Raw genomic sequence first — 27,921 nt, forward strand, 5'->3', positions numbered from 1 at the left:
AGACCAAGTCCCCCTCCACCGTCTCTGGAGAATTTGAGGGGAGAGAGAAGGGACCCGGAGTGGAAGGAACAGAAATGGAAATTAACCATTTACAAATAAGGTCCAAATAAAACGAAGATGATCGCGTTGCTCTGAATCAGTGTGTGCTCATTTCTCAATGCGAGGTGCTTCAGAGTATCTGAGAAGTCTGGGCAGTGCGGGATCTCTGGATTTCCCCCAAGCCTCCTCCCTGTCTCCAAGGCCTGAGCTTGATGCTCAAGGGTGGCAGTGTCTGCCGAGCTGCCAGCTTGCGGGGGGGGGGGGGGGGGGGGGGGGGGGGGGGGGGAGGGGGTTGGCTCGGGAACTCCCAAGTGCTACTCTTAGCTTCACACCCCCAGGGACGGTGCCAAGGACGCTACGGGGATCCCCGAGATTAGACTAGCGAGCAGAAAAGAACCAACTCCCTCCCTCCCGCTCGGACAGGTCTTCTTGCAGCATCGCCCTTGATTCAGAGTTCCCTCCAGGGTCAGCAAGGACGAGCTAGACCGTTCCTGGGCAGGAAAGAGGGAGAGGGCGGGGCCATACAAGGATGACTCGGGGAGGGGTACCAAGGTACATAAACGAAGAAACTGAAGGTTCTGCTCCGGGTGGCCGATGCGTGGGTGGCACGGCAAGTGGAAGCGCTGCACTCCGCCCCTGAGATAGCTCGGACACCATGCGCCGTTCACTGGGCTTCTCACGAGGTAGCCCGCGGGAGGGGTCGCCGCGAGCGCGCGCGGGGTCTCACGCGGCTCGGAATCTCAGCGCGCATGCTCCATTGGCCAACTCTCCGGGAGGGGCGGGAGACCCAGCGCTCAGTAGCCGGGGGGGGAGGAGCGCTCGCGCAGCCGCCCCTGACGGGAGCGGGCTCGGCCGCTACTGCAGCGCTCAGCGCCGGGCCCTGCCGGAGCCGGGACTAGCATGTGCGGTGCCTCTCGGGAGGCGGCGGCGGCGGCTCCTCTGCAGCAGCAGCAGCAGCAGCAGCGGCGGCCGCCATGGCCAAGGCCAGCGTGGAGCTCACCCGCGAGCTGCAAGGTACGAGGTTGCCTTCATCTCCGGACGCCCGGTCCGCGAGCATCCAGACCCAGTGCTTTCCTGCGGTACACCCCAGCCCGGCGCCTCCCGCCCCCTCACGCATCCTCGCTCTTAGGCAGTCCCTTCCTCTGCATCTCAGTCCGAGCTTTGCTTTCCGTGGAGCATCCTTCCCTGCCCCACTCGCCTCACCCTATCAGAACCTTCCTGTCCCGGAGCCGCCCGTCCCGCTCTTCGGTGACAGGTGCAGTTCCCTGGCGCTCTTGGGGGCTGACTCTCGGCGTTCTTGACCCACCCCTCCGCAAGGCAGATAGTCTTCCTTCCCTCCGGAGAGTCCCAGCTTTCCCCTCACCCTCGCCGGGCGGGGCTCAGCATTGGGAGCTGCCCCTGGTCCTGACTGCTGCTTATCTCTACACCCTCCCTCCTCTCGGCCCCGCCCCGGAACTGGCCCTGGAGAGGCCCCTGGGAGCCTGGCAGCGCCCAGGCCAGTGGGGCAAAGGAGGGAATCAGGGCACAGGCCCTGGACTGAAGCTAAAACCAAGAGCAGGGTTTCTGCGTCTCATCTCCCAGAGCCCCAGTCCCAGCCTGCTCCCTTCTCATTACCCACCACCCAACACCTCCACACCTCTCTGGATCAGTGATTTTCAGACGTATCTCCTCTAATCCCCCCCCCCCACACCAACGCAGCACTGCCACAACCCTGACCCTCAAAGGCAGGAGCATAGGCTAGCCCATGCAGAAAACAAGACGCTCAAGGATATTCAGAGCCCTGTTGCACTTTGGAGATCTCTCACACCTATGCATGCATTTAGAAGCACAATCATGAGATGTGTGTACACACATCTTACAGAAGCTGCACCTCCACCACATATATGCATACTTTATCGTGCACGTGTAAGCGTGCACACACACGCACACACTCACACAGTGGGGTAACTGGATGGTTCTGTCAGAAGATTGTATGGGTTCATTGAAACATTAAATCCTTCTCTTACCCTACCCTCCACACACAAACTGTCTGGCACTCTGCCCCTTTCATATGCAAGCCAGCACTCATTCACACTCTGTCCCCACTAATGCCATATTCAGGTTCTCTGGCATCCTCAGAAGAAAAACATACAGCCATAGTAAAAAGCAGAATCTCACGCCCAGACCACCTAGGGTACAGTCAGGGGACATTCCCACCCACACCCCCCAGCCCCCCCCACACACACACACTGACTCACTATGTGTATGTTGATGTAGTGCATGCGTGGGAAAAATCCTTCACACCATCAGAAGTGTAAGATACATGCTCCCACAGACAGTGTCAGTCAGCAACCATCCCCTGAGTCAGGGACACCGGGAGCCAGAGTTTCTCCTCACCATCCTCCAGTAATAAAGTCATCCAGAAAAGAAGTCTCTGCCCCATGCCTCCCTATCCAGGGCCTGTTTGCCTCTGTTTCTCACCTCTCATCTGCCCCTTTCTCTCTGGAGAGTGGGGTGGGGATGGGGGGCATAAGAGAAGTTTTGAGCTGGTCCTACCCATCTGCAGACAGCATCCGGAGGTGCCTGAGCCAGGGGGCTGTGCTCCAGCAACATCGTGTGAAACTGGAGACAAAACCCAAGAAGTTTGAGGACCGAGTGCTGGTGAGAGCATTGGTCTTAGGGGAAGAAGAGATATTCAAGGGCAGCTGAGCTGTAGGGAGGTGGGCAAGAAAACAGCTGGAGATGGTGCTGAGGAGACAAAGTCTAAGGGTGAGGACAGAACCAGACCAGGCTGGTGCACAGGAGCTGAAGGTAGGACAGGAAGAATGTGGGGGGCACGGAGGGTCTTGGAGCAGAACTGAGGAGCTAAAAGATAGCAAAGGCACCGTGGCCCAAAAGGCTGCCCTAAGCTGTTGATGCTCTACGCTGCAGGCCCTGACCTCCTGGCGCCTCCACCTTTTCCCCCTTAAAGTTCCTGCCAAGGTAAGTTGGGCTAAGGAGTCGGAGGGGGGGGATGCCTGGCATGCTCCTCTCGTGTCTAGTGACAGGCCCTTGCCAGGAGCTGAGCACCCCACCCATGCCCCACCAGGTGGAGAGCTCGTTCAATGTCCTGGAGATCCGTGCCTTCAACACACTCAGTCAGAACCAGGTGAGCCGAGGGGCTCAGGCCACCGCTGGGCCAATTAGAAGACGGCGTGGATCTCTAAGGCTCTGCCACTCCCTCCCCCTCAGATCTTGGTGGAGACTGAGCGTGGCATGGTGAGCATGCGACTGCCATCAGCTGAGAGCGTGGACCAGGTGACACGACATGTGAGCTCTGCCCTCTCCAAGGTCTGCCCTGGCCCTGGGTGAGTGGCAGATGAGGGGTCTCCAAGGGCTAGACTACAGGCAGAGTTCTCCTTCCTGTTGATCTGGGCTCCCAGGACCAGAATTCCTCTCTCTGATCTTCCCACACCGTAATGCAGGGAGAACCGAGAACCTCTTTACCTCTCTCTCTGAAGTGATTTGTTCGTCTTCCAGGTGTTTGATCCGGCGTGGAAATGCAGACACCCCAGAGGGGCCCCGAGACACATCTCCCAACTCTGAAACTTCCACATCCACCACCCACAGCGTGTGTGGTGAGCAGGGGCAGACATGAGAACGTGGGTCTTGGCGCACCCTGCCCCCTATCCACAGCCCTCTGTGCGTGGGTTTTGCCTGTCCTGAGGACCTCAGGCTCAAGGTTTATGGCGTGGAAGGAACCTAGGACACTAGCACTTGCAATGACCTTGACCATATCTGAATTCTAAGCCTATTTCCCATCCCCCTCACCACCCTGGAGCCAGCCCATCTCCTGCCCTGCAGGTGGCTTCTCGGAGACCTATGCTGCCCTGTGTGACTACAACGGACTGCACTGCCGTGAGGAGGTGCAATGGGTGCGTTGGGCAGGGACTTGGTAGGGAGTAGGTGGGGCCCAAAGGGAGGGGACGGAGGAGGGGCCTGAAGCGGATGTGAGCCACTCCCACCTCTCCAAGGATGTGGACACCATCTACCACGCTGAGGATAACCGAGAGTTCAATCTTTTGGATTTCAGCCACTTGGAGAGCCGGTAAGCAGATGGGCAGAAACTTAACCCCCAAATTCCCAGCCTCGGCCTTGCCCCTCTCAAGGTTCCCCCTTCTGGTCCCACCCACAGCCCCTGCCTTATCCCTGCAATTCCGACCACTTACCCCACTGCCATCCACCCATCTAGCTTCCCCCCACCCATCCCATCCTTAGTCCCCTCATTCTTGCCCTGGTTCATCCTTTCTTGTCCTATCCAATGTCCCCCAGAGATTTGGCCCTAATGGTGGCAGCCCTGGCCTACAACCAGTGGTTCACCAAACTCTACTGCAAAGACTTGAGACTGGTAAGAACTAGGACCCGGGGAAGGGGAACAGAGTTGTGTTCTTCTTGGTTCCTGATTGCAGGACCCCTCTGTCCTCAGGGCTCAGAAGTGCTAGAACAGGTGCTACATACCCTCAGCAAGTCGGGGAGCCTCGAAGAGCTGGTGCTGGACAATGCTGGCCTTAAGACGTGAGGCCAGGCTCCTCCGTGGGCAGTACTTTCTCCATATAGTCTTAGAGTCCCGGAACACTAGAGAACCTATGAGACCCTGGGCTATTTCGTCTAGCTCCTCACTTTATAGAGGATGCTGATGCTTAGACAGGCACAAAGCAAACTGGAAGTCAAAGTGGGACTCAGATCTTAGTCCCTTATGTCCCAGCTCCTGACTTCTCCTCAGAACACACTTCATGTCCCACCAACTCCCAAGCAGGGTGGGCTGTTCCAATCTTAACAACCCAAAGCTGGGCTTTGCCTCAGCATGCCATCCTGAAGTATAGAATGTCTATAGGTATGGAATACAAGATGCAGCCCCACCTTTTACTCCCACAAACTCCTGCGTGAAAATCTCCCTGGTCAGCCCCAAGTTGCTCCTCCACTTTGGGGTCCTCTGACAGGATAGCCCTAGTCAAATAGGCAGATAGGAGATGGGAGGGCAGCCAGGGGCTGGAGACCTGGGGCTCAGCTCAGGACAAATCCTTCCTCCCCTTCCCTGAAGGGACTTTGTCCAGAAGCTGGCCGGGGTGTTTGGGGAGAACGGGAGCTGTGTGCTGCATGCCCTCACTCTGTCCCACAACCCCATCGAGGACAAGGGTGAGCCCTAGCCCTGAATCCTATCCCCACTGCAATGCAGACCCTTATCCCAGCCCAGAGCCCAACCTAGGTTTGAATAGGGCCTTTGCAGCCTGAGGATTGCCCCAAGCCCAAGCACCTCCATCCTTGACCCCAGGCCTCCACCCAAATCTAGCCCCAGCCTGACCACACCATATGTACCCACTAACAGCCACTCACCAGCTCCTTTTCTCTCTCCACTCCCCAGGTTTCCTCAGTCTGAGCCAGCAGCTCCTCTGCTTCCCTACTGGCCTCACCAAACTGTGCCTGGCCAAGACTGCCATTTCCCCTCGAGGTACTCACACCAGGACCCCAGGCCTCTGACCCTTCCTGAATGCTGCCTGAGATGCTGAGCCCTAGAGGTGGACCCATTCGCTCACATACCATCCCAGGGACTGGGAGAGGGGAAAGAATGATACTGGGGAGTGGGGGGTGGAGCCTCATGGATTAAGAGAATGAAGTGGGGATGGGGGCCAACCCAGCCCAGTGCCCGCTGTGCTCAGGGCTCCAGGCACTGGGCCAGACCTTCGGGGCCAACCCGGCCTTTGCCAGCTCCCTTCGATACCTGGACCTGAGCAAGAACCCTGGGCTGCTTGCCACAGATGAGGCCAATGTGAGTCCGTGGAATGTAGCCTCAACCGTCTATAAACGCATGCTTGGGATTCATGGGAGTTTCTATCCCATGGCCCCTAAGGGTAGGGGGATGCTACCCACCTTTCCCTTCTTCTACCCTTTCTTCCCCAGGCCCTCTATAGTTTCCTGGCCCAGCCCAACGCCTTGGTACACCTGGATCTGTCAGGGACTGACTGTGCTGTGGACTTGGTGAGGGGTTGGGTGATGGAAGGAGCTGGACAGGGGGGTTTTAAAAAGTGGGGGTTGAGGGGGCCTTCCATCTCCCCCTCTCCCCCTGAGTACAGAGATGGACAAAGCTACAAGGACGACTTCAGGTTTATAGTCTATACCGTGTGTGCTTCATTCAGATCACTAGACCATGCTGGCTTTACCTAAAAATAGACCCTCACTCCAGTCCTGGCACAGGGCTATGTCCACTAGCAGAAAATGCTAACTTGAGAAAATGCTCCTGGAAGCCAAGAGTGGCCCTGTTTTAACAATACTGCCTGTGAGTCTCCTGGTAGCCCTGCCTTCCATAGAAGAGCAAACTGGATCTTGAAGAAACTGAATGAGCATTCTCCATGGAGGACTCAGAGAGAGAACTGACAGGGACTTGACAGGGATAGGAAGGGTCTCACGCTCTCCCCAGGCCTGTTAAGGTCCACTGTGTCTCTCCGCAGCTTCTGGGCGCCCTCCTTCATGGCTGTTGCTCCCACCTCACCTACCTCAACCTGGCTCGAAACAGCTGCTCCCACAGGTGGGGGAGAGGGGGCAGGGAGGAAGAAGTAATGCTTGTCCATAGCCCTTCCATACTGACTCCCGAGGTCTCCACAGGAAGGGCCGGGAGGCCTCGCCAGCCTTCAAGCAATTCTTCAGCAGCGCCTACACCCTGAGCCATGTCAACCTGTCAGCCACAAGGCTGCCCCTGGAGGCCCTCAGGTTGGGTGGGTGAAGAGTTGGAGGATGCCCCAGGGAGCCATGGGAGTGCGAGGGAGGGGTAAAGTGGGCCTACTGACCTTCCTACTGCAGGGCACTCCTTCAGGGCCTCTCCCTCAACAGTCACCTCAGCGATCTGCACCTGGACCTTAGCAGCTGTGAGGTGAGCTCCGCTCCTATCTCCCAGGCGTCGTCCCAGTGTCCCCCAGTCAAGACTTAGCTCTGTGTTGCCACCCCATCTCTCTCTGTCTCTCTCTCTCTCTGTCTCTCTCTCTCTGTCTCTCTCTCTCTCTCCCTCACACAAACACACACACACACACACACACACACACACACACACATACAGAGTAAGAAGCAGAAAGAGGACAGCTATCTGGCCTGACCACATCCCTTTCCCTCTCAAACTGGCCAAGTTCAGACTCCAGAATCTCTCTGCCCCTAAAGCTTTGGGTGGCAGATACCAGGCTTGCCCAGCAGAGGGCAGGAGCAAGCTGTCTTCAGAGCAGCTTCTTTTGGCGGAGGGAGGGGAAACCCCTAGGGATGGATACTGTGCAAAGGTGTCTCCCTGATTTTACACTATTGGTATAATATCTATGCTCATCCCCTACCTCATCCTTCACCCCCGTTCCCTGTCCCTCCAGCTCCGCTCAGCAGGAGCCCAGGCCTTGCAGGAGCAGCTGGGGGCCGTCACCTGTATAGGCAGCCTAGATCTGTCTGACAATGGTGAGTAAGACTCCTTGAGCACAGGGGTGAAGCCCTGAGGAGCCCTCTGTTGGCCTTGGGCCTCACGGCCAGGACTCTCCCGTCTGCTGAACAGGGTTTGACTCAGACCTCCTGACACTGGTGCCTGCACTGGGCAAGAACAAATCCCTCAAGCACCTGTTCCTGGGAAAGAACTTCAATGTCAAGGCCAAGTGAGCCCCATCCTGTGCCCACAGACCCTGCTCCGTCACCCGTCACTCCCCATGGCTGGCTGTGTTCCCCCCCGGCCCCCTCCCCTCCCGGTGGCTTCCTGGGTTCCCTCTGGCCACCTCTCTCTTTCTCTAATAGCATGTCCCTGTCCCCCTCCCCTCCTCCTCTGACCCCCATCTCCCTGCAGGACTCTGGAAGAGATCCTTCACAAGCTGGTGCAGTTGATCCAGGAAGAGGACTGTGTGAGTGACCAGGCCTGGGAGGGAGCTCGGGTGGGTGGTGGTGAAGATTGAGCCTAACCTCCTTTTGCCCACTCAGTCCCTGCAGTCGCTGTCCGTGGCGGACTCCAGGCTGAAGCTTCGCACCAGCATCCTCATCAATGCCCTGGGCAGCAACACCTGCCTGGCCAAGGTGGATCTGAGTGGCAACGGCATGGAGGACATCGGGGCCAAGATGCTGTCAAAGGCCCTGCAGATAAACTCTTCCCTCAGGTGAGGCCCACGTCTCCACCCTTCCACCTAGATCCCCAACCCACTGACATATACACATGTTTCCCCCCTTGGTCCCCATGCCCTCCTCTTCTGGAACTGTGACTCTGTCAGGGAAAAGGGGGATGCAAGAGGGTTACCCCTCTGGCCTTTACCGAGGGCCCAGAGGGAGTGCTAACAACTATTGTCCACCCTCCCCCAGAACTATCCTATGGGACCGGAACAATACATCTGCTCTGGGCTTCCTGGACATTGCAAGGGCCCTGGAGAGGTGAGTGGACCAGCACTGTATCCTGATACAGGCCCCAGCCCCTCTGTTCCAGGACGAGAATTAAATGACCCTAGGTACATCCCAGTTCCCAGACCTATAGGATAGGGAAATAATGAGCAAGTGGAGGCTGGGGAAGGCTCCCCTCTTTACCTCCACCCCCCGACTCTACTACCATTTCACAGCAACCACACCCTGCGCTTCATGTCCTTCCCCGTGAGTGACATCTCTCAAGCCTACCGCAGTGCCCCCGAGCGCACCGAGGACGTATGGCAGAAGGTGAAGGGCTGTGTTGTAAGCAGTGAAGACAGCAAGGGGCAGAGGCAGCCACACCCTCAGCCCTGACCCTTCCCGCTCCATCATCTCCAGATCCAGTGGTGCCTGGTGAGAAACAACCACTCCCAGACATGCCCCCAGGAGCAAGCCTTCAGGCTGCAGCAGGGCCTGGTGACCAGCAGCGCCGAGCAAGTAAACATTTCCCTCCCAGGAGCATGGGGCATGCAGGGTACAGATGCCACGTGCTGGAAGCACACGGATGGGCATCACATGGTGCCCCAAACTGGATTGAGCAAAAAGACACTCTGATTATGAGCCCCCAAATATACACAGGCAAATAGCAGTCAAGGGGTAGCCCCAGCCCAGGGGTACAGAGGACTCCTGGGGCTCAACTAGGTATTCAGGAAGGGCATTCCGAGGAAAGAAGCCATGCAGAGATACCACCACTGTAAGTGCTGGCAACGTGGCCCACAGGGTCTGACCTGAGACCCCTGCCACTCCTGCCGCTGTGCTCTAGATGCTGCAGCGGCTGTGTGGACGAGTGCAAGAGGAGGTGCGAGCCCTGAGACTGTGTCCCCTGGAGCCTGTGCAAGATGAGCTGCTCTATGCCCGGGACCTCATCAAGGACGCCAAGAACTCCAGGGCGGTGAGTCCTCCACAGCCCCACCCTCCCCTGTAGTCTGAAAAGCCAAGAAGGTCACCCAGTTCTCAACCGACTGGGAATATCTAAGCACTGGTCCGTGAACCTGTTCCTCCTAGCCTGGGGGCCTGGTGGAGCCTGATTCTGACCTCTTCCTTTCCAGCTGTTTCCCAGCCTCTATGAGCTGGGCCACGTGCTGGCCAACGATGGACCTGTGCGTCAGAGACTAGAGTCGGTAGCCAGTGAGGTATCCAAAGCTGTGGACAAAGAGCTTCAGGCAAGTTCTGGGAGAGGAAGGAGACCCTTGGTGGGAACCCAAGGTTGACTAAAGCTGAAGTCAGGGCAACGGGGTCAGAGGGCACGAAGGAAATAGAGTTTAGGCTCCCCCAGACTCCCCTGTGCCTGCAACAAGATAGACTTAGAATTATTTTCTCTGTTAGCTGACATCTTGGATCCTGACTTCCAACCCCTTCCTTTCTCAGATTCTGATATCTGGGCTGACTCTCCTCTGTCAGGATGGTGGGGTGGAAGGGCACTGACCAAGGCAGAAAACTCTGAGTCTCCAAGGTTCTGGGACTAACGGCTGTGTGATCTTAGCTAGGTCCCCCCGTCTCCTCCTGGGGAACTAGATAAAGGACTAAAGACTTGCGACGGTGCTCCTAGCCCTGATCTCTCCCTGCCTTCCTCCTCCTTAGGTGATTCTGGAGTCCATGGTCAGCCTCACACAGGAGTTATGCCCTGTGGCCATGCGGGTGGCCGAAGGGCACAACAAGATGCTGAGCAATGTGGCGGAACGTGTCACTGTGCCCCGGAACTTCATCCGAGGAGCGCTGCTGGAGCAGGCGGGACAAGACATTCAGAACAAGCTGGAGTGAGAGGCAGAGGGTGGCAGTGGGATGAGGCTGGATGTGGCCCAGAGCACTTAGGCGGTTTGGAGCTCTCCGCGATGAATAATGAATGGATAGCCCTTCCATTTCAAGGGACGGATCTTTAACTGTGCAGCCATGCTATTTAGGGTCTGATTGGTGCTTGCCCTAGAAACCTGGGTACTGAGATGGGTACCCAGGCAGAAGGGGTCAGGTGTTCCCGAGAGTAGGGATATACTCCCATGACCTACACATATACCAGGAATTACCTCCTAAAAGCAAAACACAGCCTCCTCAGAGGCATAGACAAAGAAAAGTATGTAAGACAGGAGTATAAAGATGTTCCCTTCTTCCTAATTGTCACCACCTCTCATCTGGGCGTAGGCACCACCACTCACTAAAGCAAGGGAGAAATAAGCAGCCCAAGGCTTGTCAGCTCCCAGTTTACCCAGCTCGGTGCCACTGGAGTGCCTGACCTGGAGCCTCCTTGTTCTTGCTCCTCCTTCAGTTCCTCTTTGTCCACACACACCTTGGCCAAAATGATCACTCTCTGGGTCCGGCACATATGTTTGTAGAGATATGGCTGTACCGGACCCAAGGTGCAGCCAACAGCAGCTATGCTCTCTGTAGGCAGCCAGGCCAGCTGGCCCATTCTCAGACATCTGGGGAAAGGAGGGGTGGAGGCCCAGGGGTCAGGCAATAAGTAGCTGAACAGCCCCACTTATACCTACAGTGAGGTGAAGCTCTCCGTGGTCACCTACTTGACCAACTCCATAGTGGATGAGATCCTGCAGGAGCTGTACCACTCCCACAAGAGCTTGGTAAACATTCTGAGCCCAGATGGACTCAGGCCTTCCCTCTACCCTGTGCCATCCTATCTCCCCTGGCTCTTCTCCAGAATCAGGAGAGTGAGCAGGTTCTTCGGGATTCTGTATTAATGCCTGTCATTCTTCAGGCCCGGCACCTGACCCAGTTAAGGACACTGTCAGATCCACCAGGAGGGGCGAGCCAAGGGCAAGATGCATCTTCTCGAGGCAGAGGCAGGAACCACGACCATGAGGAAACCGACGATGAACTCGGGACCAACATCGTGAGCCTGTCTTCCCCCTGCCCTTTCACCTGAGTCCTCTCCCTGAACCTGCGCAATGGCTCCCCTCACTTCCCTGGACTCACTCCGCCTCACTCTGCTCAGCCTCTTCCCTCATTCCAGATCCTCAGCCACCCGAGGCAGGGGGGTGAGAGAGGTCAGACGAAGGTGGGGCCCACTTTTTGTCTCCATTTCCGCAGGACACGATGGCCATCAAAAAACAGAAACGCTGCCGGAAGATCCGGCCTGTGTCTGCCTTCATCAGTGAGTCCACAGCCTCTAGAAAATGCCATGGTTCTCAACCTGTGGACCGCAACCTGTTTAGGGAGGAGGGTCAAACAACCCTTTAAAGTGGTCACCTAAGACCATCTGAAAACACAGGTGTTCGCAATATGATTCACGACAGTGACAAAATTACAATTGTGAATTAGCCATGAAAATAATTTGAAGATACGGGGTCACAACATGAACTGTCTCAAAGGGTCGCAGCGTTAGGAGGGCTGAGAACCACGGCTCTAAAGCCTCCCACATCCTACCTCTCCCCAGGCCTAGTCCCCTTTCTTTTCTCTGCCTCTCCATCCTGACTCTCCTGTTAGTCTTGGAACACATTGCATCCACAGGCGGGAGCCCTCAGGACATGGAAAGCCAGCTGGGGAGCCTGGGCATTCCTCCTGGCTGGTTCTCGGGACTTGGAGGCAGCCAGTCCACAGCAAGTGGCTCCTGGGAAGGTCTATCCGAGCTACCTACTCACGGCTATAAACTAAGACATCAAACACAAGGGAGACCTCGGCCTCCCAGGACCACCCCACCAGGACCTGGCCGGCCCAGTGTAAGTCCCAAAGACCTGACAGAAGCAGCTTCCCATGGCAACGCCAGAGCCAGGGCTCTAAGCTTTAGGACCCAGATTGGCAAGAGCCAGAAAATACTTAATAAGAAATCTATCTTGTGTGTGTTTGGTGGCATGAACCTACAGTCACAGCTACTCAGGGGGCTGAGGCAGGAGGCTCACTTGAGCCCATAAGTTCACAGTCAGCCTAGACAACATAGTGAGACATTCCTCACCATCTGAAAGGGGGAGGATGCAGAGAGAAGGGAGGAAGGAAGGAAGGAAGGAAGGAAGGAAGGAAGGAAGGAAGGAAGGAAGGAAGGAAGGAAGGAAGGAAGGAAGGAAGGAAAAGGGGAAGAGGGATAAATCTATCTTGCCATGTAGTGGCTGTGACATTGAAAATATCTTGTTGTGCTGAAGTCTAAACTTTCCTGGGGCCAAGTCCAAGGGGGAAGATCCTGGGAAGATCTGAGAGGTGGGACTTCCTGCACCTGACTTTCCTTCCAGCAGGTACCAGTACCTGGGCCTCGGCAGGAGAACGGGATGGCAACCCGCCTCGATGAGGGGCTGGAGGACTTCTTCAGCAGAAGGGTCATGGATGAAAGCTCCAGGTATGAGGCCCACTCCCCACCCTCAGCAAACCACAGGCTCAGTGAGGGTTCCTTTGTCCTCCAACAACCGGGTCCCCTAACCGGTCTCTCTGGGAAATATCCCTGTATTCTCATCCTAACCTCACCCATCCTCATGCTCCCAGGCCTCGGAATCCCCTCAGGATGGCTGAAGAAATATGGAGCCAGCATTTATTGCTGGCCGAGGTCTGGGGTTAGGAACAGATCAGGGGTGACAGGCACCAGGTGGAGTGCCCTTTTGCAATATGAGACCCTGAGTGGTCTCTCTCACTGTTGGCAGATTCCCCTGGGACTGGACATAAGTGATGTCATTTGGGGAAGCTGAAAGAAGGAATTATGGGAGGAGATCTAGGAAAATAGAGTCACTTTGGGTTCAAGAAGCCACTGATGGTTTATGACAGAGAAAGTTAGGACAGCGTTCCCTGCCGAGTGCCAAGCCGCAGTACAGGAGAGACTAAATGGAGAGGGATCGGGATACTTGTTACACTTAGAGTGGACCAGTACCAGCTCCGACCTTAAGCCCTGCATTTGGCCCTTGTCGCCAACCCACCCCATCTCTGCCCAGCTACCCCCGGACTCTGAGGACCATGCGGCCTGGCCTCTCGGAACCACCACTGCCTCCACTCCAGAAGAAGAGGCGACGAGGCCTGTTTCACTTCCGCCGGCCTCGGAGCTTCAAGGGGGACAGGGGACCAGGGTCGCCTACAGCTGGACTCCTCCTCCCTCCACCCCCACCTCCACCACCAACTCAGGAGAGCCCTCCCAGTCCAGACCCCCCAAGCCTTGGCAATAACTCATCTCCTTGTTGGAGCCCAGAGGAGGAGAGCAGCCTTCTTCCTGGATTCGGAGGAGCCCGGGGGTCTACCTTCTGCAGGAAGATGGTAAGCCAGACAGAAGTACCAGTCTCCCCTTCTCCTGGCCCACACATGGCCCACTCCCTGAATACAACCCACCCTTCACGGGAGGACATTGGTAATTCAGATTCCCTTTTCTTAAGGATGATTCGGAACATGGTGCATACAATGAAGAAGATGTTGGAAGGGTTCCCCCTAGAGTCAAGGCAGGGTTTCCCCCAGAGCAGGGTCTCACGGGGCATCAGACCTCCCACAACGCCCCTCTGTCTAGAAAGCCTCTTGTGTCTTTAACAAGAAACTTTATTCTAGGGTCCAGAGAGGTTGGAGCCAGGGGAGGCAGCCCCAGCCCCTGGGACAATGCAGCAAACCAGGGTACACGGCGTTGCCCTTCCTGGCTTGGGGAGAACCAAAGGCTGGAGCTTTGATGGAAAACGAGAGGTGAGGGGTCCTGGGGTGGCAGTGTAGGGTCCTGTGAGTTCCTTCCAGCACCCCGCTTCCCTCATCCCTGTGGTCAGTAGACAAGGCGGATTCTTTCCATGTTGTTCACACTGAACCCAGGGCTCACTTTACCTATTAGAATTGTGTTTCCCAACCTGTGGGTCGTGACTCCTTATACAGGGGCCATATATCAGATACCCTGCATTTCAGATATTTATGTTATGATTCATAACAGTAACAAAATTACAGCTATGAAGTAGCAACAAGAATAATTTTTATGGTTGGGGGTCACCACAACTGTATTAAAGGGTCACAGCATTAGGAAGGTTGAGAACCACTGAATTAGAACTCGTAAAACAGAGGATAGAGTCATAAAAAATACTTGCTTTTAGAATCCTGTTTCCCGAACTTCTGTGGCTTGTGTCACAGCCTTTGCGACTGACTTTTGCCTTATTCGTGAGCACCTGGTTAAAATTGTACTGCATTTTTATTTAAATCAGCCCACTTTTTCAAATTTAGTCTGGACCTAACCACGATCCTCTTTAAAATCAGAGGCATTTTGTAAGATCCATGTTCTCCTGCGGCACAGACACTCAGATAGCAGTGTGTTCATTGGCGCAAACCTTCTTATGCCCCCAATGTGATTTGAGTGCTGTGCTTTGGAAGCAAAGTCTGAGTACCTAGGAACTCGTAACCTGTGACTGACGGGAGCGTCTAGGGCCAGTGCCTCTTTCAGCTGCTGTCTCCATGTGAAGGAGACTTTTCTCATAACCTGACTCAGATGTCCTTTTAGGGCTCAGGCCCAGACCAGGAGGACAGTACCCAGGCTTGGCAGACACGGCGTTCTTCAGATGATGCAGGTGATGTTGGCTGACCTCGCTCCTTTAGTCCCTCTCTCTTCGGTGCCTCCTAATTCTCCCATCCCTTCTCCCCTTCTGCTTCCCATCCCCTCCCCGACTCCAGGGCCTGGAGCCTGGAAGCCACCCCCACCCCCACAAAGCTCCAAGCCAACCTTCAGCGCTATGCGCCGGGCAGAGGCCACGTGGCACATAGGTATGTAAAGCCCTTTCTTGGCCAACAGTGCTGAAAGTTCAAAGAGCCAAAAGCCATGCACCCACACATACACACACACACACCAGCCCTGCAACCAAGGGGAGGCAGTGGGAAGTCAACACCGTGAACATGTTTAAAAATATTTAGAGATCCATCCAAAAAAAGACTAACAACCTAATCTAATCCAAATCCAGACTCTGCAGAGCACAGGTAGCGTCAGCGGGGTTAAACGGATGTGAGGAAAGCTTTGTGGATGCTTCTAAAGAATTCTCTGGGACAGGTGGCTCCCCTGGCCGCTGTCAACAGGGATGTCCTCTATAAATGAGGCCTCGCTGGGAGAGAGGGAAAGCCCAGCTACCAGCAAGTGGCGGCTAACACTACCACCCTGCTTCCCAGCCTGTCCTCAGAGTTCTCAGGGATGCCCCAAAGCAGAAGCAGTGCCTCTGCTCGGAGGTCAGAGTCTTGCTTACTAGTGCCACTCAGCCACCTGTGACCTCAAGCCACCACCACTTTCTAACTTCATGGTCAGGAGCTGGGGAAGGGAATTACTCTGGCTGTTACATTTCCCCCTTCTGGGTCCAGAGGACCTGAATTCAGCCTAAGAAGGCACTAAAGAAAAGCTAGATGGCCCAGCCTCAGCTCAGGTTCCTAAAGGCCTGGGATACAGCTCCTGGCAGTATCAACACAGACCCAATCTCCCTGGAGACCCAGCCCCCTCCCTCCTCCATCCCTACTCCTAGGCTAGGGCATAGGCCCAAAGATAAAGGACAAACAAGCAGGCAAGTCTGGTTTGAGGACTCCCTACACCCAGTTGTTGCATCCTGTTCCTTTCTGTTCTGTCCCCTTCTTCTCCTGCAGTGCTGGCATAAGGCTTGCCAGTACCCATATGCCTGTCCCATCCTCTGCCCACTGTTGGAGGCAGCTTTACTCATTTTCCATCTCTGGCACCGACTAGATGAAGCATTCAAAGCAGGGCCTCATCCTTCCTTTAGTAAACCATGGTAGCCAGGTCCTGTGCTACGTACTCAGAGACAAACAGCATCTGGCAGGTGTTTCCTTTCTGTGCTCATGTGGCTTAGAGTCCCAGACGAGCGTAAGAGGGCGTCTTACCTCAGTCAGACTTGAGGACAGTGCTGAAAGTGCCAGGCTGCAGCCTTGGCAGGTCCCTGGCAGCTGCGCCTGTGGAACCAGGAGTTCTTTTATCCTGACTCTGCTCCAGTAGGAAAAGGACTGAGCCCTGCTGGCCCTGGGCAACCCTGGGACATGGGAGAATAAAAGAGGACACGGAAAGCAGAGATGCTGGAGCAAAAGAGTTTAGATAGGGCAAGTCCTAGCCTTGCAGGGCATCATGGGAAAAGTAACAGGATGGCTCTGGACAAATGCCTTTTCTGTAGCTTCTCACGTCTTCCCTTTCCCAGCTGAAGAGAGTGCTCCCAACCCCAGCTGCCAGAGCCCTAGCCCAGCTTCCCAGGATGGAGAGGAAGAAAAGGAGGGAGCCTCATTCCCAGAGAGGGCAGTCCCTGCTAGGAATGCCAAGGTGAAGGATGGAAGATGGACCGGGAGGGTATTTTGAAGGGGTTAAGATTCTAAAAGACCTGGGAATGTCAGGCTGAAAGCCAGTGGTCAGTGAGGAGGCTCCCTTGAAGGAATCAGAGACTAACTGACCCGGCGTCTTTACTCTGTTAGCTACAGGACCCCCCCATAGGTCCACGTCCCCCTAAGCCAGTGGCTGTGCCCAGGGGCCGCAGGGCCCCCCAGGTGCCAGGAGGCAGAGAAGAGCCTGAGACTGGCAGCGCTACCCCAGGAGTCAGCAAGCCCCGGCTGAGACTGGGCTCACAGCAAGACCAAGAGGAACCGGAAGTGCAAGGTCTGCCACCCTACCTGATGGGGGCTTGGGAGAACTCTGGGGGTTTAGGCCCCCACATCAGCTCTCCTTCCAAGGCATGAAACTGGAATAAGCAACAACCAGGAGTCAAAGCCCGGATGAGTACCCAACTGGCCCCCTGTGTGCCAGGCTTGCTATGACTCCTTTCAGGGCCTTCGGATCTGGGGCGCCGAACAGCCCCCCTGAAACCCAAGAGAACAAGGCGAGCACAGTCCTGTGACAAGCTGGAGCCTGATCGAAGACGGCCCCCTGACCCTACAGGTGCCTGTGGTGAGACAACAGGTTCCCTTCCCACTGGTCCCTTCGATCCCCAGCACTGGGTGGCTGGCTCTCTTTGCCCAGGAAACAGGGTTCCCTGGATTTATCCCCAGCAGGAACCAGTGAACCAGGAACGGACTGACCGCCACTGACTGCCCTCCCCAGCCTTCCTCGACATGTGCCTCAGAAGGACTCAGGCCCTCCGCCCCTGCTCCCTCAGCCCTGGCCAGCCCTTGTCCTATAGGGCAACACACTGAGTAGGCCTAGGGGAGCAGGAGTGGGGCCTGGAAGGGAGGGAGCAACCTGAAGCAGGGAGGCCCTCACACCTGCCTTGCCTCACCTCTGTAGAGAGCTTGGGGCAGAGGCTGTCTCTTCCCCTGGGGGAGGGTAGATCTCTGCCCCTCCATGCCCAGGGGTTCTCTGCCACTTGTATAGAATAATAATAAAAAAGAATCACTGTCTGTTTCTATTCTCTATAACATTGCACAAGCCCCCAGGGTTGGCCTCAGCAGAGGGCAGTGAGGAACAGCTCACGTGTGTGGGGCTAGGGCTCCCAGAGGAGAGGAGGAAATAGCAGACCTGGTGACGAAGAGTGGCAAGTGGCCGGTTCTGTGCAGAGCGAGCCTGTAAAGGGGGCTGCTGTGACAGAAAGCAACGTGGTGTCTTTCTGGCTTTGGGGATCGTGGTGGGATTAGAAGACCCCAGTCAGTGTACCAGAGAAGACTGGGAAGCTTGTGTGCATGTGTGTGTACATGTGTGCACCTGTGTTCACACATATGTTCACTAACATTAAATGCTGTATTATCCTATAGGTACCCTTTTTAATATGTTATTATTATATTTATTTATTTGTGTGTATGTATATGAGCACACGTATGTCACAGATTTCATGGGGAGGTCAGAGGACAACTTGTGGGAATCAGTTCTCTCCTTCTACTGTGTGGGTCCCCAGGATCAAACTCAGGTCCTCAGACTTAGTGACAATAGCCTTTTCCTGCTGAGCCATCCTCAGTCCTCCTTTAGATACTCTTTTTACATGTATCAGTGTTTGGCGTGTATGTATGTATGTATGTATGCATGCATGCATGCCTGGCATCTGTGGAGGCTAAAAGAGGGCGTCAGACCCCCCTGAAACTGAAGCTATGTATGCTGTAAGTCACAGTAGGGGTGCTGGAAATCCAACACAGGATTCCTACAAGAGCAACAAGTGCTCTAAACCACTGAGCCATCTCTCCAACCCCTATAGATATTACTTTTTTAAATTCTTTTATGTGTATGGGTGTTGTGCTTCTGTGTGTCTGTGCACCGTGTGTATGCAGTGCCCACAGAGGCAAAAAGAGGGCTTTGGAGTCCCTAGGACTGAAGTTACAAGTGGTTGTGAATTGCTGTGTAGGTTCTGGGAACTGAACCCAGGTCCTTTGGAAGAGCAATCGGTGTTCTTTAACTACTGAACCCTCTCTCCATCCCCACCTGTGGATACTCTTAATAATCAAAAATCTCAACAATAGAGTAGCTTATAGTGAACAGGTCTCTATGACATGAAAAGAAAATACAATACTTTAACGATTTCTGGTGCGTCCTGACAAATATGATTTTGAAACTCAGAACTGCCTCCAGCACCTTCTGGAAGCCTTCCCCCACTCACCCAGATTGAACTTCCTTCCCTCATTATGCCTCCTTTTCGCCCGGAGCATAATTGTGTGTGTCATACTTAACTGCATCTCATATCATCCTAACATCTCTGTGTAGGTCCCTCTATCTCATATCCATCTGCCTGCTTGGGAACAGGAGCTACGTCTTAACTACCTGACTAGCCCCAGTGCCTGGCACACTCTCCAGCACTCGGGAAGTAGTTCATAAATGGTTTCTACCTTAATAAATGAGCAGCTTAGGGGACAGAGATTGAAGGTGTCCCTGTGAACGCGGCTGAGTGCTCCTCCAATCGCCACGCCCAAATGTCTCCCCACACGGCTAATAGCAGCCCAGAAACTGCTCACTTCCCCTGACCTCACGGAGAATGACTACTTCTGTTGCCTTACGCTTTGTACCTGGCCCAGCCCCTCCCATAAGGATGTGACCATAAGGTACATTGTGGCCCTAGGAACATGCCTTGGAAGTCAGTCTTTCAGTAAATGCACTACGTGTGCGACCCTGCCCTCCAGGACTGAAAGAATGAAAACCTGTCCAATGCAATCAGGTGCACGTTCCATCTTTCCCTAAGAAAGGGTAACTCGGGGACTGGATGTTTTCCCTGAGGTTCAGTGTGGTGCATGTGGTTTTTAAGGAGCATGCGGACATCAACATTCTGTTGTATCCAGGTTAAGTGAGAGTAGGTGTCTGTGTGTATGTCACAAGTACAGCCCAGGGTTCTTTTATGTGTAGCTACAAATATCCTTAACAAGTATGATGCTGTGTGAACGTGCTATGAGAGTGTGCTTCCCACGGCGCATCGCTGGGGCTAGAACTGTCATGGTGTCACTGTGAATTTATGTGCTGGCGCCTGTGCGTGTCAAGCTATGTGTGAGTCGTGGGTGCATGTGTCGCCATCCTTCCTCTGTGTGGCTGTGTGTGCATGTCCCCCTGCAATGTGTGTGTGTCTCTGTGATGCTGGGTGTGGGTGTGATGAGAAGGGGATGTGTGTCACTGTGTCTGTGGGGGTCCTGCCTTGGGTCTGCCCCCAGCCCGCCCTCCTTCCCTAGTTCTGTGGCTCCCTCCCAAGCAGTGTCCCTGCCCCTCCCCTCTTCTCCCTCCCAATCAGTCTGTGCAGGGGGGGGGAGCTGGTGCTGCGGCCCCCCTCCTCCCCATCCAGGCCCCATAAATAGCAGCAGAGCCGGAGCCGGAGCTGGCGCCAGCGGCTGGAGCAGCAAGGAAGTCAGGGGCAGGGCCGGAGAGCTGGAGAGAAGAGACCCCAACTAAGAGCCCAGGTGAGCCCACCCTTCCTCCCTAATCCAGGCTGAGCCCTCCCTTCCCCGGCTCAGTCTCCACAACAACATCTCCTGCAGCTGTCAGAGAAGTCACCAGCCAGCCCTACCTGGTCCCTCTCCACCACATGCCCCTGCCTACCTTAAGACAGCTACATTAACTGAGAGACTTGTGGCTGGAAGACAGAAAGCACCCCAAGCCCAGACCCTCCCTCCGGTATCTAGAAAGATGTCATCGGGAAGCTGGTATCCAGCCAGGGACTGGTCCCTGTTCTGACAGAGCTACAAGACTGTCACACCCTCCTGGAGATGGACACAGGACAGAGGGGGACAGACAGAGGGTGGGGCACTCGGGCACACCAATGGACACTCACTCAGGAAGCAATGGCATGGATCAGAGAACTTCACCCTGAGATCTGGACAGGCACAGATAGATGGGATGGACCAGCCATGAACTCGGGTCAGCAGACCCCCGTTTGCTGCTGACTGAGGCTTGGTGACTCTGCCGGGGGAGGGTAGTGCGCATGCATCCCACGGGCAGCATGGTGGGGGCCATGGCGCCCCCAAAACCCTGTCGCTAAGAGACGGTGCCTGTGTTGCCAAGAAGTGTGAGAACAGGGAGGGGGGAAGACTGCAGGCTTGTCAAGCGCCTGGGGAGCTCAAGGCAGAGCCCCAGTCCTGACTCTCACTCCCCAAGCCCACCACCCCTCCTTTTCCATCAGCCACCCATACAGTGAGTCGGGGGGGGGGGGCGCTAAGACAGTGGGTCCAGTTGGGCACAAACTCCTTCCACTGATAACCTGGTTCCTGTCCACGACAGACTTCTTTCCTAAGGCCCATCCTCTTCAGACCTCCAGGGGCCTCCCCACCCCCCTGCCCCACCCCCTTGCCCCACTTTGGTTCCCTAGTGCCAAGACTGAGTGCTGCACTGGCTCATCCAGCAGTCGGGAAACAGCCGAAGGTGCTGAGACAGCAGGAGGCATAAATCAATCGATGGCCTAGGAGCCAAGACTGCCAGGAACCCACTTCTACCCCAGCCTTCCAGTCTGTTCCAGCCCCAGCCATGACACCTAGGCTAGCAGAGTGACAGAGGCTCTGGACTCCTCATCTTTGCTGTTCAGAGCTTCAGGGAAGTCAAGCAGAGGGCAGGGGAAGTGGGCTGACCTTAGGACCCCAGGACCTCAGGAAGAAGAGCAACGGATAGGTCCAGGACCCCCAAGAGACAAACTCCTCCTCTCCTTGTCCAGGCTGTCTGTTCTGTCCACACGGTCATGTCGGACCCTGAGATGGCATGGGTGCCTGAGCCCCCAGCCATGACCCTGGGGGCCTCGCGAGTGGAGCTGCGGGTGTCCTGCCACGGCCTCCTGGATCGAGACACACTCACCAAGCCACATCCCTGTGTGCTGCTCAAGCTGTTCTCTGATGAGCAGTGGGTAGAGGTGCGGGCAGCTAACCTTGTTAAACCCAAGAAGGAGGGAGGGTGAGTGGGCAATGGGAGCCTCATGGGGATGTGAGGATTCCAAAGGACCTTCTCTAGCCTTGTGGATAACCTTGAATGTAAGTGTGCCATCATTATGAACCCAAACTTTTTGACCAGAGACTTACAGAGCCCCCAAAGGGCTGAGGTCTAGTAGTCCAGCAGTACCCCAAATTCAGAAGTCAGCTAAGAAAGACAGGAGCTGGTTAACAGGGACAAAAGGACCAAGGCAAGTCCACGTGGCCAGGGAAGCACAGGGAAGGCACAGTGGCCTTGGTTCCCAGAGGGTCCTATCCCTCCTGCTACAGGTGGAGCGTACAGAGGTGCTCCGCTCCTGCTCAAGCCCCGTCTTCTCCCGGGTGCTAGCCGTTGAATACTTTTTTGAAGAGAAGCAGCCTTTGCAATTCCATGTGTTCGATGCAGAGGATGGAGCCACAAGCCCCAGCAGCGACACCTTCCTTGGCTCTACAGAGTGCACCTTGGGCCAGGTCTGCACCCCAGTTCAGTCCCTACCTCACCATCAGCTTCTGCCTCTAGAAGCCACACTAAGAGAAAGGAACTCGGAAGCTAGTTCTGAAGCATGTGCACCCTTGGACAAGATTCTTTAATGTACTTCTTCCATCTGGTGGAGGGGTGACAGGTTATTCTCATAGTGCTCCTTTTGTTATTGTTACTTTTGTTGTTGTTGTTGTTGTATTTGGTGCTGGGGATTGAACCCATGGCTAAACAGGTAGACTACCACTAAACTACACTCCCCCCTCCCAGCACCTCTCTTTAGGCTGCTGTAGAAACTGAATCCACCCTAGTCCAATCAAAGGGTCAACATCCTGGACACTCTGTGGACATTTCTTTCCCACCCTCACACCCTTGTCCAGGGCAGATGCATGCCTCACAGCCAGGCTCCCCCTCCACCTCTGTCTTTAGATTGTCTCACAAACCAAGGTCACTAAACCATTACTGCTGAAGAATGGGAAGACAGCCGGCAAGTCTACAATCACGGTAGGCAAAGCCAATGTCCCCATATAGACATCCGCTGTGACACTGGGCTTACAGCCACCTTGGTTTATGGGAAACCTATATGGCAGCCCTTCCGGTGGGGAGAAAATCCTTCACACCGTGTCCCCTTTTACAGATCGTAGCCGAGGAGGTATCAGGTACCAACGACTATGTGCAACTCACCTTCAGAGCCCACAAGCTGGACAACAAGGTTGGAACCCTGGAGTGCAGGCACCCATGCCTCATTAGAGAGCCACGGGCATCCCACTAGACAGATTCCAGGGTCCCGAGCCAATTCTCTTCTCAGCGTTACTCCCTCCCCACCTTCCTCATAGACTCATGAACTCTTTCCCCTACACCTCCAGGATCTGTTCAGCAAGTCTGACCCTTTCATGGAGATCTATAAGACCAATGGAGACCAGAGTGACCAGCTGGTCTGGAGGACTGAGGTGGGTGCACAGGGCTATGGGATGGAGGTGGGCAGATTTTGGTAAAGACATTCATACAGGAAGTGACAAGATCCCTCCTGCCTCTCCAAGGTGGTAAAAAACAACCTGAACCCCAGCTGGGAGCCATTCCGCCTGTCCTTGCATTCTCTGTGCAGTTGTGACATCCATCGGCCTCTCAAGGTAAAGCCCCCTTGGAGCACCCAGTCCGCTGTCCAAGACCCTCCCCAAGATACTGCAAACCTCCTCCCTCTCCCTCCTGTGATAAGCACCGCAGCGTGTCTCTGCCGGATAAATAACAGCTCACAGCTCAGAGTTCAGCTTCCCACAGAAGTGCCTTTATCTGAGGCCAAACTCCCTGCCAGAAATTGAGCTTAAGAATGACTTTTAGCAGGTGGCTTCTGCTTGGTTAAGGACCTCTGTTTGGGCCTAGACACTGTGAGGCCCCTACTACCTTAAATCAGGAACCTTTGGGGCCACTACTGAGCGCCCCTAAACTGCTTCTTCCCTCTTCCCTCAGTTCCTGGTGTATGATTATGACTCCAGTGGGAAGCATGACTTCATCGGCGAGTTCACCAGCACATTCCAGGAAATGCAGGAAGGAACAGCAAACCCTGGGCAGGAGGTGCCAAAGACCCCATGGGAAAATCTTGAAGGGGGTTGGTTGCTGACCACATGGCTGTAGGTGACTGCAGACAGAGAGGGTGGAAAATGCCCAGGCTTGGCACAAGGACAGGGTCATGAGTGTCTTGCCTTGGAAGCATCTGCAGGAAAGGGCCAGAAGGTCTACTTGATGGACGTCTGACTTTGCGGTGTGGGGTGGGTCTAGATGCAGTGGGATTGTATCAACCCCAAATACCGGGACAAGAAGAAGAACTACAAGAGCTCGGGGATGGTTGTTCTGGCTCAGTGCACAGTAAGTCACAGTTCACAACTCAAGCACCCACTGCCCCTGCCCAACCACAATCTCAGACCCATGCCCTTCCTTCCTTCCTTCCTTCCTTCCTTCCTTCCTTCCTTCCTTCCTTCCTTCCTTCTTAATTTTAAAAAACTTTCCATTTATTTATTGGGAGTGTGCTTGTGTGGACACATCGGTGCCACTGAGCCCATGTGGAGGGCAAAGAACAACTTTTGGGAGTCAGCCCTCCCTCTTTGCACCATGTCTGTCCTGGGGATCAAACCCAGGCCTTCAAGCTGGGTAACAAGTACCTTTACCTACCGAGCCTTCTTTCCAACCATTTATTGCTTGCATTTATGTATTTGTTCTGTGTCTGTCTGTCTGTCTGTCCCTCCCTTGCTTTAAAGACTTGCTCTGAGAACTGGGAACCTTTGTCCCATCCCCATCCTCAGTTGCAACCTTTAAAACCCTAGTCCCCCACCCCCGCCCCACTTTCCCCATGAAGCCTTGCCAAAGCTTCCACCCAAAAGGACCCTCTCACCTACCTCATTACCCCTGCCCCTCTGCCAGGTGGAAAAAGTGCACACTTTCCTGGATTACATCATGGGTGGCTGCCAGATCAGCTTCACGGTAAGCCCCCACCCCAGGCGGCAGAGGGATGGCATAAGAAAGAGGGAGGGCCCAAATCCATGCAAACAAAGGAAGCCAGAGTCTCCCTGCCCTTAATAACTGGGCATCTGGTGTACCTTGCATCCACCACCCCACTCAGCTATGAGGCTGCCCGTGGGCTCCCCTAGATTCCCCCTGGTTCTCTAACACATTCTAACTCTGGCCTAGCCTGTCTGCTGGTTCTCATGGCTACAGCATGACCGTTCCCCACCTTCTCCCAGGTGGCCATCGACTTCACTGCCTCCAATGGGGACCCAAGGAGCAGCCAATCCCTGCACTGCCTTAGCCCCCGACAGCCCAATCACTACCTGCAGGCCCTGCGCACAGTGGGAGGCATCTGCCAGGACTATGACAGGTAATGGGAAGGGAGCGGGGTGTGGATCAGGAAGGGAGGCCTTGCCCAGGACCTTCACAGCTTTCTCCTCTCTCCAGTGATAAGCGGTTCCCAGCTTTCGGCTTTGGAGCTCGAATTCCCCCAAACTTTGAGGTAGGCTGGGTACAAGAGACAGAAAGGTGGCAGGGGAGACAGAAAGGAGATGCTCCTTCACTGCCTTGCCTCACTCTTACAGGTGTCCCATGACTTTGCCATCAACTTTGACCCAGAAAATCCTGAATGTGAAGGTAAGCTAGGGGAAGTTACATCACCCTGCGCCACTACAGATGCTTGTGACCTCCTCAGGACCACAGACTCTACCCCTGAACATTCAGCTCCCAGACCCATCCCTTCCTCCCATCCAAAGCCTGTCTTCATTTGGGAAGAGCGCTATGGCCCGGTATCACGCCCACCTACCTCTCCTGGCCCCAAGGACCATCTAACTCTCTCTCTCTCTCTCTCTCTCTCTCTCTCTCTCTCTCTCTCTCTCTCTCTCACTCACTTACTCACTCTAAAGTGCCTGGAGCCCCTGCTGACTCTGCCAGCTTCACCTCTTTTCTTTGCCTACAGAGATCTCAGGGGTTATTGCCTCCTACCGCCGTTGCTTGCCTCAGATCCAGCTCTATGGTCCTACCAACGTGGCCCCCATCATCAACCGCGTGGCTGAGCCAGCCCAGCGGGAGCAGAGCACTGGCCAAGCCACGGTGAGGAAGCAAAACAGATAAGCAGGTGCTGCCCTGCAGGGTCAGGACCTGCGTTTGGAAAGAGCATCGGAGCCCTTTCCTACAGAATCAAGCCATGTTTCCCTTTTGCTCACTCCCAGAAGTACTCGGTACTGCTGGTGCTTACTGACGGTGTGGTGAGTGACATGGCCGAGACCCGAGCGGCCATTGTGCGAGCCTCCCGCCTGCCCATGTCCATCATTATTGTGGGTGTGGGCAACGCTGACTTCTCTGACATGAGGCTACTGGATGGAGATGATGGTCCCCTGCGTTGCCCAAAAGGGGTACCTGCAGCCCGTGACATCGTCCAGTTTGTGCCCTTCAGGGACTTCAAGGATGTGAGTATTTGGTACTCTCCTCCAGTGAGAAAAGGCTTCTCAGCAATTCATGCTCCCCAAATCTGTCTTTCTATTTTACTTTTCTTTTTTTTTTCTTTTTCCTTTTTTTTGTTGTTTTGTTTTGGTTTTAGTTTTGTTGTTTTTCAAGACAGGGTTTCTCTGTGTAACAGCCCTAGCTGTCCTGGAACTCATTCTGTAGACCAGGCTGGCCTCAACTCAAACCCACAGAGGTCTGCCTGCCTCTGCCTCCCAAATGCTGGGATTAATGGCATGCACCGCCACCACCTGGCCCAAATCTGTCTTTCTCATCCTCTTGATGTCCTTTGAAGATCACTAGCATCCAGCACGCCACTCTGAAGCCCCACCAGTCACTCATTTGACTCAGCTGCTCCCACTCTCCTGCCCCTAACCAGTCTCCTTCCCTCCGCAGGCTGCTCCCTCTGCCCTGGCTAAGTGTGTCCTGGCAGAGGTACCACGGCAGGTAGTGGAGTACTACGCCAGCCAAGGGATCAGTCCAGGAGCTCCCAGACCCTCCACACCGGCTGTGAGCCCCAGTCCCAGCCCGTGATTGCCCCTCCACAAGCCAACGCCCCCTCATTCCTTCAGTAAGTTCTTGGGGATCAAAAGGAGGATGCAAAATGGGTCCGGAGTGGCGCCTCTGAACGACCCATCTTGGCTGCTGTGGCTGGCGTAATGCTTTTGACTATCCTGCACCTCTCAGGTGCCTGTGCTGACCCTTGTGACTCCGGTGACCAGCGTCTCTGCCTCTTGGACCAGTGGTGCCCTGTGAGTCTTGGAAGTGAGTGGTGGGCCCTGCTGCCATCTCTTCAAGCCCCAAACCCCTCAACTCTGTGGACCCTCAATAACTTCCTTCAGTGATTGTGGCTTTATGGGTGTTAATAAAGGGATCTACCCCAGTATTCCAGCCTCAGATGCTCGTTGGAGAATCCATCACTCCCACATATACCATAGAAAAGAGGGCCCAATCTCCTTCCAAATCTGAGCCAGAGCTCCCCAAGCATGCTGTTGTCTCTGCAACCCCCAACTGTGTGCCAGTGGGATCTAAGGAGCCCCTACTCTCACCTCCCAAGCCCAGGGGGTCTAAGCACCATGGGCGTTAATTGCAGGAGATGGGGGAGGGTAATGAGGGGCTGTCAAGAGGGCAGGCTGATGCTTTCTTAGATCTGTCTCCAGAGAGGCCCCGCTGAGTACCCCAGGGGCTGAGCCCCAGCCCCCACACAGCTGCAGGGCAGGCCCTGGAGGGATGGTGGAGCGGTGAGGGGGTGCAGCAGGTCTGCTAATAGTGGGGGGCACAGAGAGGACACTGAAGCCTGCAAGGCCTGGTTTCCCATGTGTGCTCCGTGCACCACACATTGAGGAAGTCCAGTTGGGTGCTCTTACTGCTAACATGGCAACCGCAGCCAGTATTGTTCTTTAACATATTACACTTGGCTTCTTTCAATGTGTATTGTGATAGCAAGCCAGAGCGGTATTTCTCCATCTATCCGAGGAAGCAAGTAAGGCTTGATTTTTAACGCTTCAAGGTCAGAAGAGCCAGAACTGGAGCTGCCTAGCCACAACACCCACACATATCATCACTACTGTACCTCAGCTAGCCACAGGGTCTAGACATGCCACATTGAGACCTCGTAGATGCATGCTGGTTTGTGGGCATAAGCGTCTGAGGACAGTGTCTCTGCCCTTGTGTGGCGTGCAAATAAGGAGGGGTTGCAAGAGAGCCAATGGCCTGGACTGAAGCTCCAAAGGACGGATGAGGACACAAATGAAGTTCAGAGTAAGGGAAAGGTAGGAGATGTGCCACCTGCCTGCAACCCTAGCACT

At 54.9% G+C, this 27,921-nt stretch overlaps 2 protein-coding genes across 20 annotated transcripts; both read left to right on the forward strand.

Moving 5' to 3' along the window:
- The first annotated feature begins 23 nt into the window (after window positions 1-23).
- Window positions 24-17,702, forward strand: Carmil3 (capping protein regulator and myosin 1 linker 3). Of its 19 annotated transcripts, none has more exons than XM_050126121.1 (40): window positions 24-1,053; window positions 2,585-2,679; window positions 2,950-3,000; window positions 3,107-3,166; window positions 3,250-3,365; window positions 3,538-3,635; window positions 3,862-3,932; window positions 4,032-4,105; window positions 4,330-4,405; window positions 4,484-4,572; window positions 5,099-5,193; window positions 5,420-5,506; window positions 5,694-5,824; window positions 5,956-6,033; window positions 6,504-6,580; window positions 6,658-6,762; window positions 6,853-6,922; window positions 7,401-7,482; window positions 7,577-7,673; window positions 7,859-7,913; window positions 7,990-8,162; window positions 8,362-8,430; window positions 8,613-8,706; window positions 8,797-8,895; window positions 9,221-9,349; window positions 9,507-9,620; window positions 10,039-10,214; window positions 10,943-11,030; window positions 11,165-11,299; window positions 11,497-11,560; window positions 11,917-12,125; window positions 12,630-12,733; window positions 13,317-13,632; window positions 13,915-14,043; window positions 14,837-14,903; window positions 15,007-15,096; window positions 16,515-16,633; window positions 16,783-16,963; window positions 17,132-17,251; window positions 17,353-17,702. In XM_050126121.1, the coding sequence occupies exons 1-40, from the start codon at window positions 1,014-1,016 to the stop codon at window positions 17,379-17,381; spliced, it is 4,152 nt and encodes a 1,383-aa protein (XP_049982078.1). In that variant the 5' UTR covers window positions 24-1,013; the 3' UTR covers window positions 17,382-17,702. The 19 variants fall into 19 exon arrangements, with proteins under 19 accessions (XP_049982078.1, XP_049982079.1, XP_049982080.1 ...); XM_050126122.1 differs by having other exon boundaries at window positions 17,356-17,702; XM_050126123.1 differs by having other exon boundaries at window positions 17,132-17,242.
- A 1,930-nt stretch (window positions 17,703-19,632) lies between these two features.
- On the forward strand, window positions 19,633-26,673 carry Cpne6 (copine 6). The gene is made up of 16 exons (XM_050126146.1): window positions 19,633-20,163; window positions 21,408-21,599; window positions 21,946-22,125; window positions 22,562-22,636; window positions 22,770-22,844; window positions 22,999-23,082; window positions 23,173-23,262; window positions 23,600-23,704; window positions 23,909-23,995; window positions 24,548-24,607; window positions 24,868-25,001; window positions 25,079-25,133; window positions 25,216-25,267; window positions 25,590-25,723; window positions 25,843-26,079; window positions 26,510-26,673. The coding sequence occupies exons 2-16, from the start codon at window positions 21,432-21,434 to the stop codon at window positions 26,645-26,647; spliced, it is 1,674 nt and encodes a 557-aa protein (XP_049982103.1). The 5' UTR covers window positions 19,633-20,163; window positions 21,408-21,431; the 3' UTR covers window positions 26,648-26,673.
- The last annotated feature ends 1,248 nt before the right edge of the window (window positions 26,674-27,921 follow it).

The sequence above is a fragment of the Alexandromys fortis genome, unplaced genomic scaffold (genome assembly GCF_014885135.2).
Source record: "Alexandromys fortis isolate MF-2015 unplaced genomic scaffold, M_Fortis_MF-2015_v1.1 scaffold_258, whole genome shotgun sequence".
NCBI lineage: Eukaryota > Metazoa > Chordata > Mammalia > Rodentia > Cricetidae > Alexandromys > Alexandromys fortis.